The sequence below is a fragment of the Zerene cesonia genome, chromosome 14 (assembly GCF_012273895.1).
Source record: "Zerene cesonia ecotype Mississippi chromosome 14, Zerene_cesonia_1.1, whole genome shotgun sequence".
In the NCBI taxonomy this organism is placed as follows: Eukaryota; Metazoa; Arthropoda; class Insecta; order Lepidoptera; family Pieridae; genus Zerene; species Zerene cesonia.
Window position 1 is genome coordinate 6,855,088 of NC_052115.1, and position 19,535 is coordinate 6,874,622.

A 19,535-nucleotide genomic window follows, 5' to 3' on the forward strand; every position below is an offset into this window, starting at 1 on the left:
TTAATGGTAGGTACATCATACAATATTGAATGTTAACATAAATCAATATTTTAATGTAATTAACAATACTAGTAACTACTTTACTACGTGTAGTAACTTTACTATGTAAAGGAACTATAGTATAATATAAAAAGTGTATTTGTTTTTTTATTGGTCTTTTTCCGAAATAATGGAGCGATTTTATGGTACATACATGCATGTACATGATATTTTTGTCTGGAGATAGCTAGGCCAGCTAGGTGGAAGGTACGAAAACAGCTACTCTGTATAAGAAATAAGTGAGATAATTTGATTGATGTTATCATGAAGTGTGTGTTTTTTTATTATATTTACTATAATTTTGTTAAGTCTGTGATAGCATTGCACTTTTCAAAGATTTCAGATTGAAACCGGATACAACCGCCGGTAATTAATTTATATCTGATTTTGTTGCACTTACAGTACAATTAAATCTCGATTGCAAAATAGTAATGCAACTTTTGTACATTCTATATTCTTTCAGGTTAATTACTTTTGTCTTTATAATACTTTCGATGACAAGATTTAATGTTTCCCTTTCACTTGTTGCAATGTATACTTGGATCATGAAGATATAACTTTGTTGTTTGAAAAATTATGGTTCAACACATATGTATTATATATAGAGGAAAATCTCATTCATAATTAGGTAACCAACCATAAACTACCTTATGTAAAATTTTATATTAATATTTTTGGTGTTTAAATAACATAAATACATAGTATTTAATTTTGAAGAAACAAAAACTTTCTGTCTCTCAAATGTTCAAAGGTAATTTATATGGATAATGGCTTTCTCGTAATAACAAAATGGACTATCTATCTAGTTCAACAAGAAACTCGTGCTAGATATTTTCCAATATTCCATATTTCTCATACATCTACGGCATTAATTTAACAACAAGAAGATTAGAAATACGTCACATGAGATGAGATCAAATCGCGGGCTGCCCCCGACCTTTCTGTATATAAAATGGGAAGGAGGTAGATCAGCATCATTCCAAGTTTAAACATCGTTGTGGTATCTCGTGAAAATATACATAATTTAAAATGGCTAAATTTATGGTAAGTTCTTAGTGATAAGAAAATAAAGCTTCACCAAGCGTTTTATAAAAGCTCGAGCATAGTTTTGCCTAACTTGATTAGAAGCTCTCAAATCTACTATATATTATAATTTAAATCCAAAAAATACACTAGTTAGTAGTTTTATTTATTCTATTATTTTGTATACGTTCAATATTACAAAATAATGCATATTTAAAACACGCTTATATTACATTTACTCCTTAACAATTATTTCATAAGTTTATTCAGGATGATAAATCCTGTTTACGATCGCCGGATTAAATAATTTCCTCACGTATACTGTGTATAAGAGCAAGTTAGACGATTGAGTTGATTCTGTCATTTAAGCTTATAGTTTTTTTAACAGTATTTTTATTATTACAGATTGTTGCCTTAGCATTAGTTGCGGTTGCTGTAGCTCATCCAGGTAAATATAATATAATTTTTAATATCTTAACGATTTTAAAGTGTGTCATTGGAATCCATTCAAATACTAATTCGTATGTTACAAACGTTTCGGACCATGTTAATGTTCAGAAGTTGATACCGGAAAATTAATTGTATTTTGGACGGCTTAATTGTTGTTAATTGAGAATTTATTCAAATTACAATTATTCATATTCATTACCCAGTAGGTTGTAACCTTCAATTTTTATATAGAATAATAATTGTTTAAATCTACGTAAAATCATCCTTCCCTATATAAGCATAGGTACTAGAACAGTTTGTTATGTGTTCTCAGGATACGGTGGTGGTGGTCACGGTAGTCACGGTGGATATGACAGTGGATTCGGCGGTGGACAAGGTGGATTCGGTGGTGGTCACGGAAGTGGCAACCAAGGAGGTTTTGGCGGTGGTCACGGAGGCGGCAGTCATGGAGGTTTCGACGGTGGTCACGGAGGAGTAGGCGGAGGCCAAGGAGGTTTCGGCGGTGGCCACGGAGGCCAGGGAGGTTTCGGCAGTCATGATGGATTTGGTGGAAGCCATGGTGGCCAGGGAGGTTTCGGCAGCCATGATGGATTTGGAGGTAGCCATGGTGGCCAGGGAGGTTTTGGCAGCCATGATGGTTTTGGCGGTAGCCAAGGAGGATTCGGCGGCCACGGCCACGGACACGGACATGGCGGACATTATTAAACTCAATCTGTGATTCCTTTGTAATAAAGTATTTTTAACTCTATCCCTTCTTTTATTGAACAATAATAGGTATATTCCCCCTGTTTTTTAGTTATTTTTTATGTTGAGGCCGGTTCCGGGGTAAAAAGTATGGAGCAATAACTCATTGTGCACTAAAATGCTAATTGCAGTAAGCAATTTGTATGATGACTACAATAACATTACATATAAAACAAAAAAAATTAATACTAATTGGTCCTTTTGACTTTTGTATCGTTCGTTACATGATAGTACATTAGGCACCTATACATTCTTATGTGGTTCGTTAGTTATTGATCGATTGGTATATAAAACTTAAATATAATATTCACTAATCAGCTTAGAAATAATTATAGTCCAATCGAATTTAATCGAGATAATTAATATCCCAAAAGCATAAAAGCGCTTGTTAAAAACGTTGATACAACTTTCAGCGAACATATAAAAATATCCAGATAAGATTTTTTAATCTTACCCGAGAGTCGTTAAATGCGAAAAAAATACCGTTTAACTTTATTTATATATGAAATAAATAAATTTAAAAATATTATGATAAGTACGATGGACATGAAATTGCAGTAAGAGGTTCCTGCGTACGTACAAAGAATAATGTAACGTAATTATACGTTAAAATATAATAAATAGTTGACTCTTTTTATTAACTTGACCACTTCAATTGTTGATGCCGATGTAGTTGTATTAAAAATATAAGACCATGTCAGATAAGGTTTTGATATCTGGACTAAACTGAGAATTAAGAACTTATTTTATCCGTGGCCGCTGATATTTTAATATCTTCACGATCGTGAGTTTTCCATACTCTGACAAAAAGTTAAGCTGGAGATATTGCTCATTGACAGGTATCATTTTAGAAATAAACACTTTTTACCGGATTTTAAAGGCGGTTTATTCGTTACATGAATAAATCGCAACCGTTAAAGTCTTTAATTTCTAAATGTATCAGATTTGTTTAATGATATTGGGCACCATAAAATTGCCAAATGTTTTGTTGACGTTACTCTGCTCGCGCCCCACTCCCACACACACATTTATATGGCCCCCTTAAGGCACACTATGCCATTGGGTAAATGCTTTCCTATTCTTATACCTACCGCTGCGCATATTCGATTTTTTTTAATGAATACATTATATAGTACTACCAGTCACTTAAGGCAAGATATGAAATCACGTTGAAAACCTTCCGATGCCTTGGTAAAGTAGATCTGTAAAACTAAATCAAATGATAAAGAAATTATTAGCATTATGAGGCCAGCCCAAAATAATTGAGACGGTACAATAAATAACTGGAACTACAATATACCTATTTGTTTGTGTGTAATTATCCAGTTCCTAGGAATGTATATAGGAATGCAAACATTCCGCGATATAATGATGAAAACATAATATCGTAAAAACCTCAACAAAATAGCTCCGGAAATTCCTTGATGTAAACCGTACTAGGAATTTATTTCTAATACACTATTTATTAAGACATAATCGATAACCGTGACCCGATTTAGCTTCTCCACAAAAAATGCATTCAAATTTTCCTCTCGTCAAAACACACATATATTAATTAATCAGGTACAAATTTTATAATTTCCACAGTCGCTTAATCAACAACTAGTTTTAATATCACTTACTGAGACAACTATATATCCATTTAACGATGGATAAAAGGTCATATACCTAGCATCATATTTACTAAAATTCCACAGTTATAAAAATGGATCTATGTATGTGACTAAATAATTGTACTCTGCGCTTGCTTCGCCTGTAGTACATGCAGAGCCACATAGAGACTACGGGAAACTACTAAGGGAAAAAAAATCAAAATCAGTCCTGCAGTTCCTGAGATTATCGCGTTCAAACATACCAACTCGACAGCTTATATTATTAGTGCATATTAACAGCCCAAGCAGAGCTTGAACAACAAACTAGTGCGCCATAACCTTTCTAAGCAAATACGATAAACATATTGTTTACAATCTTTGAATTGATAACCTTCTCCAAAGCAGTCAAGGCCGTACTTCTAGTGGATCTTAAGTTAACATCAAGGCCTCTGTTTATTCCTGACTAGCGATCCGCCCCGGCTTCGCCCATGTAGATATATAGCATAATAAATGAGCTATCCAACACCGAAAGAATTTTTAAAATCGAACAAATAGTTCCTAAGATTAGCGCGTTCTAACAAACAAAACAAAATCTTCAGCTTCATAATATTTATGTAGATGTAAGGTAATCTACCAGTAACGTTAATAAAACTGAAGATCTTCCTTTAAAATGCCAAGCAAGCACAGGATATAAAAAAAATCGCAAATATTTCAATCCCTTGAAGATTTCAACCAAAACGCGAAAGATATAGAGGTATCTGGAAAATAAGCAAATTCAGATAGGTAACAGAAAAAAAGCTCATAGGAATAGGGTAAGATTCATTTAATATATCAATTTGAAATATGTTAGTGTGATAAAAATGTGCTGCGTAAAATCGGGTTACATAGCTAAGTACCTTTAGACTCCCTTTGCCTTATCTCGGGACCTTAGATTAAATAAACACTTTTTCACAACAGACTAAGAACGAAATAAATCATTTTGGAAATTCATTAGTTATTTTTAATGAAGTCGAAAACTTGAGCAATTTTAAAGATGTTATGCCTTGCTGGGTCTCTGAAGAGCATTTCAATCAGTTTAAGTTCAAATAGTATCACATACCCACCAGCTCACAGACCAGACGTTACAGCGCTTAACTCAAAAATAATAAAGTATACGATACCATAAGCGCACGAAAACGATTTCTCATCCCTAGACTAGAACCTTCTTGATTCGGTTTCATAAAGAAACAGTTTTTCAAATATAGAATCAATCATTGGGATAAAACAAAAACAACACAATTAATACAGTTTATATTAAATATATTAATAATTTATTATCTAATATTTACACTAACATTATTTACAGATCAATATGTTTATACACGTTTTAAAATAAAAGGCAAAACTATTCTAACATTAAAGCATTTTAGAAGGCGATAAACGAACACTATTATTAGGGCCTTACTAACATTTCTAATCTGTGATACGATATGTGTTTTGTCTCTTTCGTTCTCAGGGAGACAGAATACAAATCGTTCCAATTTTATTAGTAAGAGATTTTAATTTTGAAATACAAACTCAGATGGCAACAACGCATTAAAGAAAAAACGGATACCAATTTTCGCTTATTAATCGTATTATTTTAAATAAAAAAGACGATTACATAAGATTAACTATAGATCTTTTAGACCTTTCTTCTTCTTCTCTTAATTAATGGATCCACCCAATAAATAGGGACTCCGCCAATTTCTAGTACATAAGGGAGAGACAGAGCTCAAATTTCAGACAGACAGACTAATACAATAAAAAAAAATTTAAAATAAAAAAATAAAAATTTAAATATTAATAAAGCAGAAGAAAAGAAATTGTCAGGATTGGACCAAATGAAATGAAATCACACGGGAAGCACTTTCACTTAAACGGGAACACCTTTACAGGAACACCTTTCAAATAAAAAAAGAATCGTCACAATCAGCACAAGCCAGGTAATAAGCCAAAGAAAATACAGTCGATTGAAAACCTCCTTTTTTTTAAATCGGTTAAAAAATAGACTAAGAACCAATAAAAAACGTTGTTACCATCCACATATCACTACATATCCTAAACAGTCATTACCCTGTCACAAGCGAGTTAAAATAATTTATACAATAAATAACAATAAACACTTTGATTGAACAACAAAATTAATATCTAACGAAGGGATCATACATACATAAAAATATATTTTTAACCAATAAACACCATAAAATTTTGATTCAAAATATAATACCTATTTATAACATTTCGACTTCGTATCGTAAACTTTAATCATAATTAGTAAATACATATTTCAGTTTTTTGACAATTCAACAAAAAAATTCAACACAATTATGATAAATGCAACATGACTTTTACTAATAAATTAATAATACAAACGCCAGCTCATGGGCGCCATTATCTCTAAAAAGAAGCCATCAAAATTACATACGCCAAAGCTTTTTTGTGTAAAGAAAAGTTATGTTACAAAAGCTTATTTATTTTAAAATAAATAAAGATGAAATATCTCAAAAAGAAAATAAATCTTAAATGTTCGATACATTTTTGATACAAAGGACGCCCAGAAAAAATAACCTCAATTTTAAATAATGCCGCGTAGTGTTAATACATATTATTATGTTCATATAAACATCTAAGAAGTTCGATAGTATTTCATAGATAAAAACAATGAAAAAAATGAATATAACATTCCCATAAAAAAAACACTCTTCGTCAGCTGCATAGAAAAAATCTTAAAAAAAGTAAAAACACAATGGACACAACTGTTTATAAATAAAAATTTGATTTGAATATGGAAACATTCCCAATACACATTTATTCAAAACTCGCATAAAAATCGAATGCAATACTAATAAATACACGATAACACCGTCCTACTCTAGCTCATTAACATTCCCTATTGTCTGAGCGAAACAGAAGTTAAAATAAAGTTCAGCTAGGTCTACGATCTAAGTATAAAATGCATTTCGAAATTGCGTCTCATTTAGTTTAGAACGTAGCCATAAAATTGTTATTTAGTTATATATTTTTCGATATGACTGAATAAAAAACTAGACCTTTATTAAAAGGTAGTCCTTATCATTTAAAGTCTTGACTCATATAGGATCAAAACAGATCTAGGTAGAATAGAAAATCTAACACAAATCGATTAAATTTGTCTATATTATTTAAAAGTAAACTTTAAAAACAGAGCATAAGGTGTAATTTGTGTTGCGGACCACGAAAAACAAATTGAATAAATATTTTAATATATCAATTATGAATAGCATGGATATAGCAATATAATATAGCCTTCAAATATATGACCTACAAGGATAAAATATTTAATTGACCTGTACACAAAATAATTTATGATATCTATTAATACCCAACAAGAAAATGAGATTTTGAGGTATCTGAAACTGTTACAAAAGGAATCACTACCTAAATAAAAATAGTTAATGTGAGTTTGACGAAACTCCTGTACTAAATATTGACGAAATGGTAATTAGAAATTGGGGGAGTTAAGTGAACTTTGTCCTAGGATTCATATAGATTTGCCAAATTATATATTGAAACCAAACAAATATCTCGCCCAGTATAGCATATTGTTCTGCCACATAAATCCATATGACAGAAGAATACAGTATGAAAAAATCAAACTACCCTCAAAATTAAAGTTACCCCCAACTCCTCGAAATCATCGATCATTTAAATATAAGTGGGACAGTGTTCCAAACTCGTGCCGCACGCATCACAGGCCCTCGCTTCCCGCTTATTGACCAAAGTGCACGCGGGGCATTCCCTCCCGCCCGAGGTCAAGGGCTCGATTTCCGGGCCCCTTTTCGACTTACCGCACATTTCGCACGCCTGCAAGCTGTCCCTGTTCAGATACGTGCACGTGCCGCATTGCCACTTGTTCCTCGTTTGGCTTGTTTGATGCGTTTGCTCCGTTTGATCCGTTTGCCGGTCCGGCGTGACGCGTTCGCCGTTCTGTTTCCGCGAGTCCGGTTCGTCTAGCGACACTATAAGTTGCGCTTTGAGATCGTACGGTTGGCTGCTAGAGCCTGAAATTGGAATATTTTTTATCATATTTTCACTTCTGAATATTTAATACTTTGCTACGTCTATTGACTTTTACATCTTATTAAAGAGTTGTATAAGTTGTCGAATGTATTTAATTGATACGAATTAGGTAAGTTTTGACATTTTCAATTAGAGATATAATCGGTCAATAGTTCAGCCTTAAGAAATGAGGTTTATTTATAGGTCTAGTCTGGTCGCTAATTTTATTTGAAACAGACATATCAAGATAAACAAATAATTAAACAAAAGGATGACATATGTTCTTGAGAACAATTCAAATCTGCCTTTTTTAAAAAACGAGAGTACTAATATTTATAACAACATTCACAAGAACTCACCAGGTACACTTTTGGAGCTGTGCGCCTTGTGCACTCCATTTTCCACCGGTTTCTTGGACCTATCCATTTCAGCGACCACCACCTTCACCGGTTTCCTTACTTCTTCTTTCTCCTTCTTTTTCAATCTCTTCTCTTCGCTTACTTGACCGTTAGTCTGCTTTATAACCTCTTTTCTGTCCTTAATTTCCTTTTTCGTTAGTAATTTCACTTTGTCTGGAGCGACTTTCTGTGTGACTAGACCATCAGCTTTTGGATTTCCAATCGATTCCGTCTTCTTGACTCTCCTTTCTTCTATCTGTCTCTTCGCTCTCTTCTTCTCTTGTTCTTGTTTTAGCCTCATTAGATTCTCGTTAACTTTAGCAGTGCGGTACATTTCTTCGTCGTACGATCTGTCGAGATTCAAAGCTTGTAACCCATCTTCTAAATCAAGCGTAGTTGGTTGGTATTTCGATCTCTTCTCTTCTCTGTCCAATCTATCTAGCGTTCTTGAATCTCTATCTAGAGACTGAGAAAACCCACTCCTACTATCTCCTTCTTGATGCTTACTAGATAGATTCCTGAAGACGTAATCCCAGCTTTCATACGTCCCCATGCCGTCCTCTTTCGCCTTACTCAATGTCGGTTGTGTGTCCGACCGTGGAAAGCTCGGTAACGATACGTCACTATACGTTGTTTTGGAAGCGCTTTTCTTCGACTCGTGCCTGTGCCGCCTCTTGTCGTTTCGCTCCACGTCCTTCTCGTAGTCCAGTTCTATCAGTTGTGCCGTTGGTACTGAGGGTACTGCGGGTAGCCTGTACTGTGGTGGGTACCCGTTGACCGGGACATTTGTCGCGTGTTTTATTGGCGCGTAAACCGGTGTCGGTATCATGTATGGCGCCTGTACGGGGTAGTAATAGGGCATGTATGGGGCCATAATTGGGACCGGGTTACATTGCGGCACTTGCATGGACATGTCGGTCGGCGGATACATCATCTGCGGGATCATGTTTTGCATCATGTAAGGATGGATAAGGGGTTGTATGGGTTCCTCTATTTCGGGACAATTACACTGTAGAGAGTAGTTGTTGTCCAACGTTCGTCGTGGATCTGATTGTGTGGGAATGTTCGAATAGATTTCAGCTTCTGAAACAATTAGATTAATATTAATGTATGCTTATGTATTATTAATATAGAGAGGTAGAGATGTGTAGAGGAATTGTAATTCATTTAAACAGTATTTACTTGTAGAGGCTTTAATGCGAGTATTTATTTAAAAATAACACTTCAAAAGGCGATATTTTACAAAAACACTGCGTTACTTATTATTTAATCATACAGTATTTTATTCTTATCCCATCATATTATTTTTGATATAACTCAGGACTCAGACCTTACTGAATGAATATAAATACTTTACCTTCTGCATATCCTATAAGCCTCGTTGCAGCGGTACTGATATCGGACGGGAAAGAAGCCCGGTCCCTCGCGATCTCACCCCACGAGACGCGACCACCACTGCCCCACACGGCCTCCCATATTTGGGACATTATCTGAAGCCAACATAATATCTAGTCTTTAAACCAGTCTAGTCTAGCTTTTAAACCAATATAAGATTAAAGGGTTTGATGAAGTCATTGATCTACGAAACTTATACATATGTTAACTGAAAATACTGTAGTATACTTTTATATAGTGGATTAACAGGACTTAAATATTAAAATAGTTCTAGATGTTATTAATACATAGCACGATACTTATTGTTATTATGCTTTCTATTGGAACTGGCATTAGGCAATATACACCATGAAATATGTGATTTACGTATCGGATTATATTATGCGATTCATATTTTATCATCTTGAAACATAGGTTTCGAATGGAATTGACATTTGGTATTAAAATATGGATTCAACATATGGAACTGTCATATGAGGACTGACATGGCGCATTTACATGGGATTGTAATATGGGATAAAAATTACATATTCACACTAGCTGCGCCCCGCGGTTTCACCCGCGTAAGTCCGCATCCCGTAGGAATATCGGGATAAAAAATAGATGTTGGCCGATTCTCAGACCTACCCAATATGCTTACCAAATTTCAGAGGAATCGGTCAAGCCGTTTCGGAGGAGTATGGCAACGAAAACTGTGACACGAGAATTTTATATATATAGATATTCCTTTATTTTATTATTTTATGTTTATACATATAATGGGATTCGCTCATTATGGGATGACGGGATGGGACGGCACAGGAGTCGCCTCACCTGGCACTCGCACTGCGCCACGAGCGCGTCCCGCGAGAGCGCGGCGGCGGTGTCGGGGCACGCGGGCCCGTCCAGCGCGAGGCGGCCCGCGCCCGCCGCGCGGTAGCCCAGCGCGTGCAGCAGCACCTCGGCGCCCGCCAGGTTCGCTTCCACCTCGTGCTTGTAGAAGCCCGAGTACAGCTGGATGGGCGATGGTGGTAAATGGTTCGTCCATAGCCATATACACAAACTAGCATCAGACTCAAAACTACCTACCATAGGAGTGTTAGTAGTTTCGAATCTGATGCAAAGAGAGGGTCATCCGTATATTATAACACTAATTCGGTTTTTTCTTTTCTTTCACCCCTCGCCATCTCACATTTTAAGAACCATGTATTTCATTCGAAATGTAAAGAACAATGAAGTAAGTAATAAATTTAGATTGAGTAAACTTTAAATTCAACAGCTTAAAACATATTTTATTTGAATAAAATTAACAATTTGTATATCAACTAAACCAGAAAGTATATTTTTTTCTTAAAATAATTAATTTCTCAATTTTCAACACTAATTCTTCAATCAAATAACTTACCCGTATAACCTTATACTCCTTCCTCCAAGGTTGGGCGAGTAGATTTCCAGCATACCTAGCCACAGCCGCCCATCCTATACCAGCTCTGTATGCACTATAATCGGGCAATTCATTGATTGTACGTTGGAACACCTTTCCAGTCTCGGAGAGGCCAAATTTACACTCATGTGGCACGAGCGACAGGTATTCTGTTATGTATCCTGAAAGAAAAGTTGTAACAATTTGAAATGCTAGTTATTTAATTATAAAATATATATCTACATAATCTGTATCTGTCAGACCAGAAGATCATGGGCAAATACCAAATTACTTTCACAATTGGATATGTGTGTGATCCCTGAGTGCTATAGGCTTTAAATGTACCACGGGGGATCAGATTACCCTCCAATCAAATTCATATAAAAATGATTATAACTCTGCAACTGCTCACCCTGTAGTTTCTTCTTTTGCTGCAACTTCTCAGGACTATCGTCCATCTCAAGGTAGCTGTAGTGCGCGTCCTCTATCCGCCGCCAGAGGGCGGGCAGGCGCTCGCGTAATGCAACATCGCCCATTCCAACACACGACATTATCACCATTACAATAATGCCGTGCTTGGTTCAAACTGAAATACGTTTTTTCTTATTAACGTCTTATAGTTTTGAGTGATAACAAATAACTGGAGAAGAGATGGTAGTTTAATATACATATAAATATTCTCTCCCTAGTATTCTAATCTAAATGACTACCTAACTCAGCAACAAATTGAGGACACTTATAGGGTATAAATATACATAAGGTGATGAAAAAAAGACTTTGGGCTAAAAAACCGTAACCAATGGCAACAGGAAAAGGTATGCTACAAAAGCCAATAGAATGAATATTACTGTAACGCACAGAAGCTATTATTTAGACATACTTGAAAATACTACAGAATGCATTCAATGAATCTAAATATTCATGTAGAGGATACTACATACATTACATTATAGTTTGTTGAAGTATGTAACTTTAACTAACAATGGGATTGATATTGTGCCATTTAGTCATAGTTAATAATGTGTGCTGAAAACCATTCTATAATAATTAATTTATAAATATCAACGTGTTTTATCATTTCTTAATTTGAATAATAAACATACAAATTATTATTAAATAAAAAAATGTAATTTATTAACATAAAATCAATGTTTTATTATTAATTGTTACATAATTTGTATTATTAAGTAACAATGTATTTTAATCAATAACAAAACAATAATAAGTACATTACTATACAACAAGTAAATTACTATAAAATAAACAATAACCCTTACAATGTTTGATACAAAAACCACCTAACCATACTATATGCAACAATCATATGTATTAGTTAAATAAAAATATTTACTGGTATTCGATACAGTAAGCTTATCAGCTGATTAAGTACAATGCTCTCTGACTCATTTCATTGCTTTTCAACAACAAGTAACAATACAGTCGCATTTTTGTGTTGATGTCATAAATGAACCATATAGTTTCATTCTGCAAGTTCTATAGGTTCTCTAACTAGCTAAGTAGGCTTTAAAATAATTTATTTCTACTTAGATGGTCACCGAAGCAAATTCTAAAGTGTGACCTAATGACAACAGCTGCCTACCAATGACAAAAATAATCATGTCAATCGATTGGAAGCTCAGAGTTATTCAAATTCAAATTATCAATTTCATTTTTTAATACATTGTATTAAGCCAGTTTGTGATTGGAACTGTCCTTGTAAGCAAAAAAACTCCTTGTGTCAGGAGGTTCCGCTATTCCATATAATTATAATTGTAGAAATGGACTAAGATGATTTTATACAACACAAACAAAACCACAAAAAACAGAAGCAAATAAGTTAATGAATAACAAACCCCAAAAAATATTGTTAAATTGAGAATCTTCTTTGTTTTCGGGATTTTTGTTGAAAATATCTGAATGTTACTCCTTCTTGACCTAACTTATATATCTTGTCTATCTTAATATACATAATACTATTAATTTTGTATCTTCTGTTTCACTGATCGATTTTCTTTACACTCATGTAATCTCATTATACACACTCACTCATAAACAGATGTACATCATCTGCCCCATACCCCACTAGGGGACACGGGACTTCACTTATAAGCAAAATAAGAAATTATTGAATTAAAGAAAAATGTTCGAAATGTCTGGTTAGTAATATAATTAAATAAATTGTTTTTAAAATTCGTTAAAAAGTCTTTAATTTTCACATGTATAATACTTGCATAAAATCAAACTCAAGAAAATACTAAAGTACATATAATATTTAAAACAAAATTCCAATAGAAGAATTTCTATATCTCTGTAATTGTATTTTAACGTTTTGCTTATCAGTTTATTATATCTAGAGTAAGTTTTGATAACTTATGAGTAAGTAGCAAATAATTTTAGATAAATAAGCCAAGTTATAAATATTATTATTCATTATATACTTACATAGACAATAAGAATCTAATATGAATTTCTATTTGTAATTTTGTATATTGCAAAGGTCTAAGATTATATACCTTAAAACCAAATATGATCATGTATACTTAATGCATAAAGACCTAACCTTTAACTCGATATTATAAAAAATAACAACAAAAATATTGACTCATTTCAGAATTAATTTTAAAAAAATGTACAGGTGCGTGGTTAAAATGCAAATTTTTATCCAACCGCGTCGTGTGGAACGAATCCATGTAGTGCGGAGAAGTAAACATTTTATAGCATAGAAATAGCTACAAATTAATCAACTCACCCTGCAGGAACTCATTCTTTTCCTAGATGTCAAAATTATATCAATGCACTAAATGTAGAGCGGACAAAAATAGTATACCCAAAATAACAATGTTGTGAACTAGTTTCGAAAGTTATTGATTTTTGCACTGTAGTGAATATATGAGGTATTAAATTGAAAAGGAATAATTTATTTTATGTTCGCTGAATACAAACGAAAACACATGTATTTCAAAAATCAAAATTAGTAATATTGTTTTGAGTTTTGACGATTTGACGTTTCATTTTGCTGAACTTATTACATATGTAAAAGTGTTGCCAGTATAATGAATTTCATACAAAGTGTTTTCGTAGAGACCTAAAAACCTAAAAGTGGGACGTTAAAATTAAAAATGTAAAAAATATTGGATAGGTAAAATCTCCATAGAACGCAGTAGTTATTATGCCTGACAGTTCTCAAAATATTCCCATCAAAGTTCAAGTGATTTATATTAGGCATTTTTAATTATTTAATTGTTCTTATTTATTCAAATTTTACTTATTCAAAATACTCTATATTGATATTTAAATCTGCGTGTATAATATCTAAAGTATATATAAAGGGTGTATAATATCTATAGTAAACTAGCAAACCCGGCGAACTCCGTTTCACCACCAGGTAGTTGTATGTGAAAAACGACTCGCGCTTTTCTGCAGAATTTTTTCCTGAATTTTCTTTGCCATAAACCTCACGGCGCCCGAGACCTTTCCAACGAATGCAAAACCGTGGAAATCGGTTCGTGCGTTCTGGAGTTATAGCGTCAGGAAGGAAAACCCGACTTATTTTTATATATTAGATATTATGGTAAAATATATTGCTTTCATGGATGTTATAAGACAAGAAGAAATAGAGAAGTTTTATCAAGTATGCTTTTTATAAAACGGTTTCTATACACACTATGGCTACAAAATAGACAAAATATATTGAGGTGTATATTTTACAGGCATGTCAAATGCATAGAGAATATTACAAAGGATATCCTAAAAGTCATCATCCTCTTAAATACTTTAAAGATCCAGAATATGCTTTCCAATGTCCACCTGAAATGTCCGAGTAAGTAATCATAAAAGCTTAGTACAAACTGCAGCGGCATATTACTTTATGCTGTAGCGTACCAATTACGGGCAATAATTTCCTTATGATTTCAGGTCATATTTGAGTTTTCCACCTTACCACGTGAAATATAAGCAGCCCGCCATTTTACCTCCAACGATAAGTCGTACTTCTGGCTTTCCTCAATTGCCAAACCGTTCTTTGGCTGGGCGATTTAATAAACCAGCGTGTAAGGCATTCATCCGATAGCTGTATTACTTTATAGACGACTGGAGAATAACAATATGATTATTTTTGCACAACAATGTCCTTTTGTTTAGATATTACTGAACTTTGAAATTAAAAAGTATTTTAAATTATTAGCGTCCTACTTTTTATTCAAATTGACTGTTATTTTCTTGAACCTTTTCTGCACCATTACATTAAAATTACCACAATAATAATCGTTATATCTTTATCTTTTATATATATAAAATTCTCGTGTCACAGTTTTCGTTGCCATACTCCTCCGAAACGGCTTGACCGATTCCTCTGAAATTTGGTAAGCATATTGGGTAGGTCTGAGAATCGGCCAACATCTATTTTTTATCCCGATATTCCTACGGGATACGGACTTACGCGGGTGAAACCGCGGGGCGCAGCTAGTAAGGGTATAATTTTTGAAGTGAAACTTCTTTAGAATCGTTGTGATTTCAAACCTGATGCAACGGAAAAACGACAGGTAAGAGACGCAAATACAAAAATGTGTAGAATGAAGCCGGCAAAGAGTGAGACAGAAATATACATACTATTTTATATTACTGTAGTTTCAATTCTATCGTGTGTGAATCGCAGACACACCTTTATATATATATATATATATATATATATATATATATATATATTTTTTTGTATCTTAATGTTATAATGACAAAAAAATTAAGAGTATTTAACAAACAACAACTTAATTTTGTTACTACTGAAAGGAGCTTAAAAACCTAGCAAAGAGAAGGCACCTTAATAATTTACTCTGTAGTTCACGCATTTCTTTTTAATATATGTCAGAATATTTTAACCGCCAATTTCAAATCCAAATTTTTTGCACGCAATAAAAACGAAATTTCTTGTATCATCTAAAATTCTATAAGATGGATATTTATTTTGTCGATAACGGAAGGTTAGATGAAATTGAAACGTTTTATGAGGTAGGTAGAAACAAGCTGATCTTATATTCGTTATGAATTTTTCACTAAATTTTGGATGCACTTTTGACGAATTTCTATCTTAGTATTTTTTGACTTTAGGCTTGTCAGCGCTATAGGGATTATTATAGAGGATATCCAAAGGCTTATCACCCCTTACTGTACTTTAAAGATCCTGAATACATGTTCCAATGTCCATCTGAAATGACACCGTAAGTTTAAAAAATAATCTGTTTACGCTACATAATAATCTCAGATCGACTACAAAAACGATTCTAAATCAATCTAGATTCTAGTCAATGTAGAAAATCTGGTACCACAAAAACCAGTTCTTTATACTTATACACTACTAGCGGTCCGCTCCGGCTTAGCCTGTGGTACATATTATATAGCCTATAGCCTTCCTCAATAAATGGGCTATCTAACACTGAAAGAATTTGTCAAATCGGACCAGTAATTCCTGAGATTAGTGCGTTCCAACAAACAAACAAGCTTTATAATATGAGTGTAGATTAATAAATTGAATATGTTTCTTCAATAACATATTGACTGTTGGTCAAAACGCGAATGTTTTAATATTTTATCTTTAATTAATCTACCTATCTTTTAAAAAGCAGTTAAGTATAAGATTATTTCTTGATTCTATATTATTCAATTTTATTTCTCTTCTTTTAAATTCTTGTTTAAACTTATATTTCAGGGTCTATTTGTCGTTCCCATCATTTCACGTGAAATATAAGCAACCTGTGGTGCTGCCAGGCGACACAGGTCGTACAAGCGGTATTCCATCATTACCGGATAGAACTTTAGCTGGACGGTTTAATAAAGCTGCATGCAAAGCTTTCGTTAGATAAATACAAAGAGTACTATAAATTATAATATGTGTACAAAGAAAGATTAAAAATAGCATAGACAACAGATCGCAACTTTTATCTATTAATCATTCGAAAATATCATAGAGAAACAGCACATCGGAAGAACAATTCTCAATTTTGGTGTTTTAACTGGTTTAAAAAGTTTGGAATTAAAGACAGCTTTAATAAATAAATTAGTTAACTTTTCAGTTATTTATTTGTACGATATTTAGCAAATAGCAATATTATAACATTTGCATACTATGTGGTCGTTATAGTTGATTTATCTTATTATCTTATTTGTGTTATAATTTCATATTACAGTGAATTAAAATTAAGATATTTAATTAGGTATTTTCGTATTTCTGGGAAATAAAGATAGTGTAGCGACGTCTACAAGCGAAAATAAAATGATGACATGAATTCCGGTATTCTTGATATAATAAATTGAAACTCTGAAAAACCGATTCCGCCAGAGTGATCCAGTTTTATTTCTTCCAATATCTGGAAACAAATAGGATAAAGATAAAGCTTACAATATTGTTAAATGATTAAATTCAGAGAAATCACCAAGACAAATTTTTGCATATCGTTATTATTGTTTTTCACTTAGTTGTTAGGTCTTGGCACAGCAAAACTCTTAGATGAAGATAAAAGGTTCTGGGTTCTGTCACCGGTTAATGTTTTCTGTTTAATTTTTTTTTTAAAAACCGGTTAATTTTTCCCTTTTACATGGATAATCACTTAAGTGGCCTAAAATAAAACATTACTTATTCACGATAAACCGGCTGATCGCATCTGGATTCTGAATGTAATTTAGCAGTGAAAATGATAAATAATAGTCTAGATTAAAAAATTCTGCAGTCTTAAATCAGCTTCAGTGAATCAAGTTTAAATAATGCGCGCAGTATTAATTAAGTTTATTAAAATATAAATGTACTTACGATGTTTGCAATTTTCAACTTGGACTGATTATCAAAACAATGGTTCCGGTTGTGGGGGTCCCAAGTCAATCTGTCCAGAATGTGGCTTATATCTTTTGCTGTGATTTGATTGTCCTCATCGATGTCTGTAAAAAAGTATGCTATAAATATAAGAATAATTATAGATCTGTGTTACTACTATCCTATCCTACTTTCTACTATCCTACTAATCATATTAATATTATAAATGCGAAAGTTTGTAAGGATGTGTGTGTGTTTGTTGCTCTTTCACGAACTATTGAACTACAACTAATGAAATGGAACTAATGGTTGCTATGAAATTTGGTACGTAGATAGCTGGACAACTGGAATAACATATAGGCAACTTTTCATCCCGATATTCCTGCGGGATACAGACTACAATGTTTATGCAAATAGGAAAGCGTAGATACAGTTCTAGCTCCTCTATGAAGCTTAAAAGCTTGTGTGGCTTGCCGAACGCCTCGCCTCATACTCTACAACCACCGTATATTTCATGACGTGGGCTGCCTTTTAAGTATGTCCGTAATAGGCTTTAACTTATCACTATACCACATAATACTATACTAGTATACTATATTAATATGTTCATGAATGTACCATATATTCTAAATGCCCAAGCCGCTTTGACGTCGCAAGGGCACTCGGAACTCATCGCGGAGCACAGATCCAGTAAATCCTCGAAAGAGAAACATCCATCATTTTGGGATGAAAACACACGGAAAATTCGATCTTGGAAGGGATTGTTCTGGAAAATAGTTTGAATTGATACCTATACTAAGTTTAATAACACAGAAACAGCTTAAATGTCGCTCTCTAGCCTCTTAATTATCTCCAAATACAAAAATCATATCGGAAAATCACTCCATTGCAACGTGAAAGAAAGAAAAAAAAAAGAAACAAACAATAAATTGTATGCATTAATTAAATTTACGTCTTTCTTTCTTTATCCATAGCCGTAGATATTGAGCTAAGTAGGGACTTACTTTCAATACTTCAAATTTATTTACGATCTCGTGCTTGGTGAATCTATGCGAGAAGTTGTTGTTTACTTTTTCAGGATCAATGGAATGAAATTTCTTCAATAAGCTAGAAAACATAATAGGTATATCAAAGAACAATAGGGAATTATTTTTCTTAGAACATTTCAAAACCCTAACCCCAACTTATCAGGTTGATTAGGTTCCATTCTTTTGCCAGAGTCAGCTATATAAGTATACATAAGCGCTAATAAAATTGATAGCTATTGGTAGAATTAATTTTTAGCATCCAAAATAATATTTATTACTTACTGGTATATTTCTCCTTTATTCAAATATGTTAAAGACGTATAATCTTCCAATACGTCTTCGGTCAGTAAATGTTTAACTTGGGAAGAGCCCATTGTTATGTTTGCTGGTCAATATTCATTCAGAAATAATTACTTATTTTATCTTATCTTTCGATTATTTATAAGATAACACACAATACAATATACATTAGCGATAAAAATTATATGGAACAGTATATAAATACCATTTATATAAAATACGAAATAATAATGCAAGTGATAGGTGTATAGTGGTTTATATGTATTATGAATACCATTGAACTACAGCGAATTTAACGAGTGCGAA

The 19,535-nt window shown here is 33.2% G+C and overlaps 5 protein-coding genes across 5 annotated transcripts; 3 read left to right on the forward strand and 2 right to left on the reverse strand.

Moving 5' to 3' along the window:
* The first annotated feature begins 947 nt into the window (after positions 1-947).
* LOC119831737 (glycine-rich protein 5-like) lies at positions 948-2,260 on the forward strand. Its single transcript, XM_038355215.1, has 3 exons — positions 948-1,083; positions 1,468-1,510; positions 1,826-2,260. The coding sequence occupies exons 1-3, from the start codon at positions 1,069-1,071 to the stop codon at positions 2,215-2,217; spliced, it is 450 nt and encodes a 149-aa protein (XP_038211143.1). The 5' UTR covers positions 948-1,068; the 3' UTR covers positions 2,218-2,260.
* A 2,902-nt stretch (positions 2,261-5,162) lies between these two features.
* On the reverse strand, positions 5,163-14,123 carry LOC119831847. The gene is made up of 7 exons (XM_038355394.1): positions 13,852-14,123; positions 11,515-11,688; positions 11,085-11,284; positions 10,514-10,693; positions 9,663-9,795; positions 8,267-9,388; positions 5,163-7,909 (listed from the first exon to the last, which is right to left on the reverse strand). The coding sequence occupies exons 2-7, from the start codon at positions 11,660-11,662 to the stop codon at positions 7,554-7,556; spliced, it is 2,139 nt and encodes a 712-aa protein (XP_038211322.1). The 5' UTR covers positions 11,663-11,688; positions 13,852-14,123; the 3' UTR covers positions 5,163-7,553.
* Positions 14,124-14,670: 547 nt separating this feature from the next.
* Positions 14,671-15,171, forward strand: LOC119832035. Its single transcript, XM_038355622.1, has 3 exons — positions 14,671-14,733; positions 14,813-14,922; positions 15,018-15,171. The coding sequence occupies exons 1-3, from the start codon at positions 14,671-14,673 to the stop codon at positions 15,169-15,171; spliced, it is 327 nt and encodes a 108-aa protein (XP_038211550.1).
* Positions 15,172-16,049: 878 nt separating this feature from the next.
* On the forward strand, positions 16,050-16,957 carry LOC119832046. The gene is made up of 3 exons (XM_038355636.1): positions 16,050-16,106; positions 16,206-16,315; positions 16,804-16,957. Exons 1-3 carry the CDS (start codon positions 16,050-16,052, stop codon positions 16,955-16,957), a joined length of 321 nt encoding a protein of 106 aa, XP_038211564.1.
* Positions 16,958-17,350: 393 nt separating this feature from the next.
* Positions 17,351-19,303, reverse strand: LOC119832022 (calcium and integrin-binding family member 2-like). Its single transcript, XM_038355607.1, has 5 exons — positions 19,212-19,303; positions 18,906-19,008; positions 18,520-18,667; positions 17,902-18,026; positions 17,351-17,461 (listed from the first exon to the last, which is right to left on the reverse strand). Exons 1-5 carry the CDS (start codon positions 19,301-19,303, stop codon positions 17,351-17,353), a joined length of 579 nt encoding a protein of 192 aa, XP_038211535.1.
* Between the last annotated feature and the right edge of the window lie 232 nt (positions 19,304-19,535).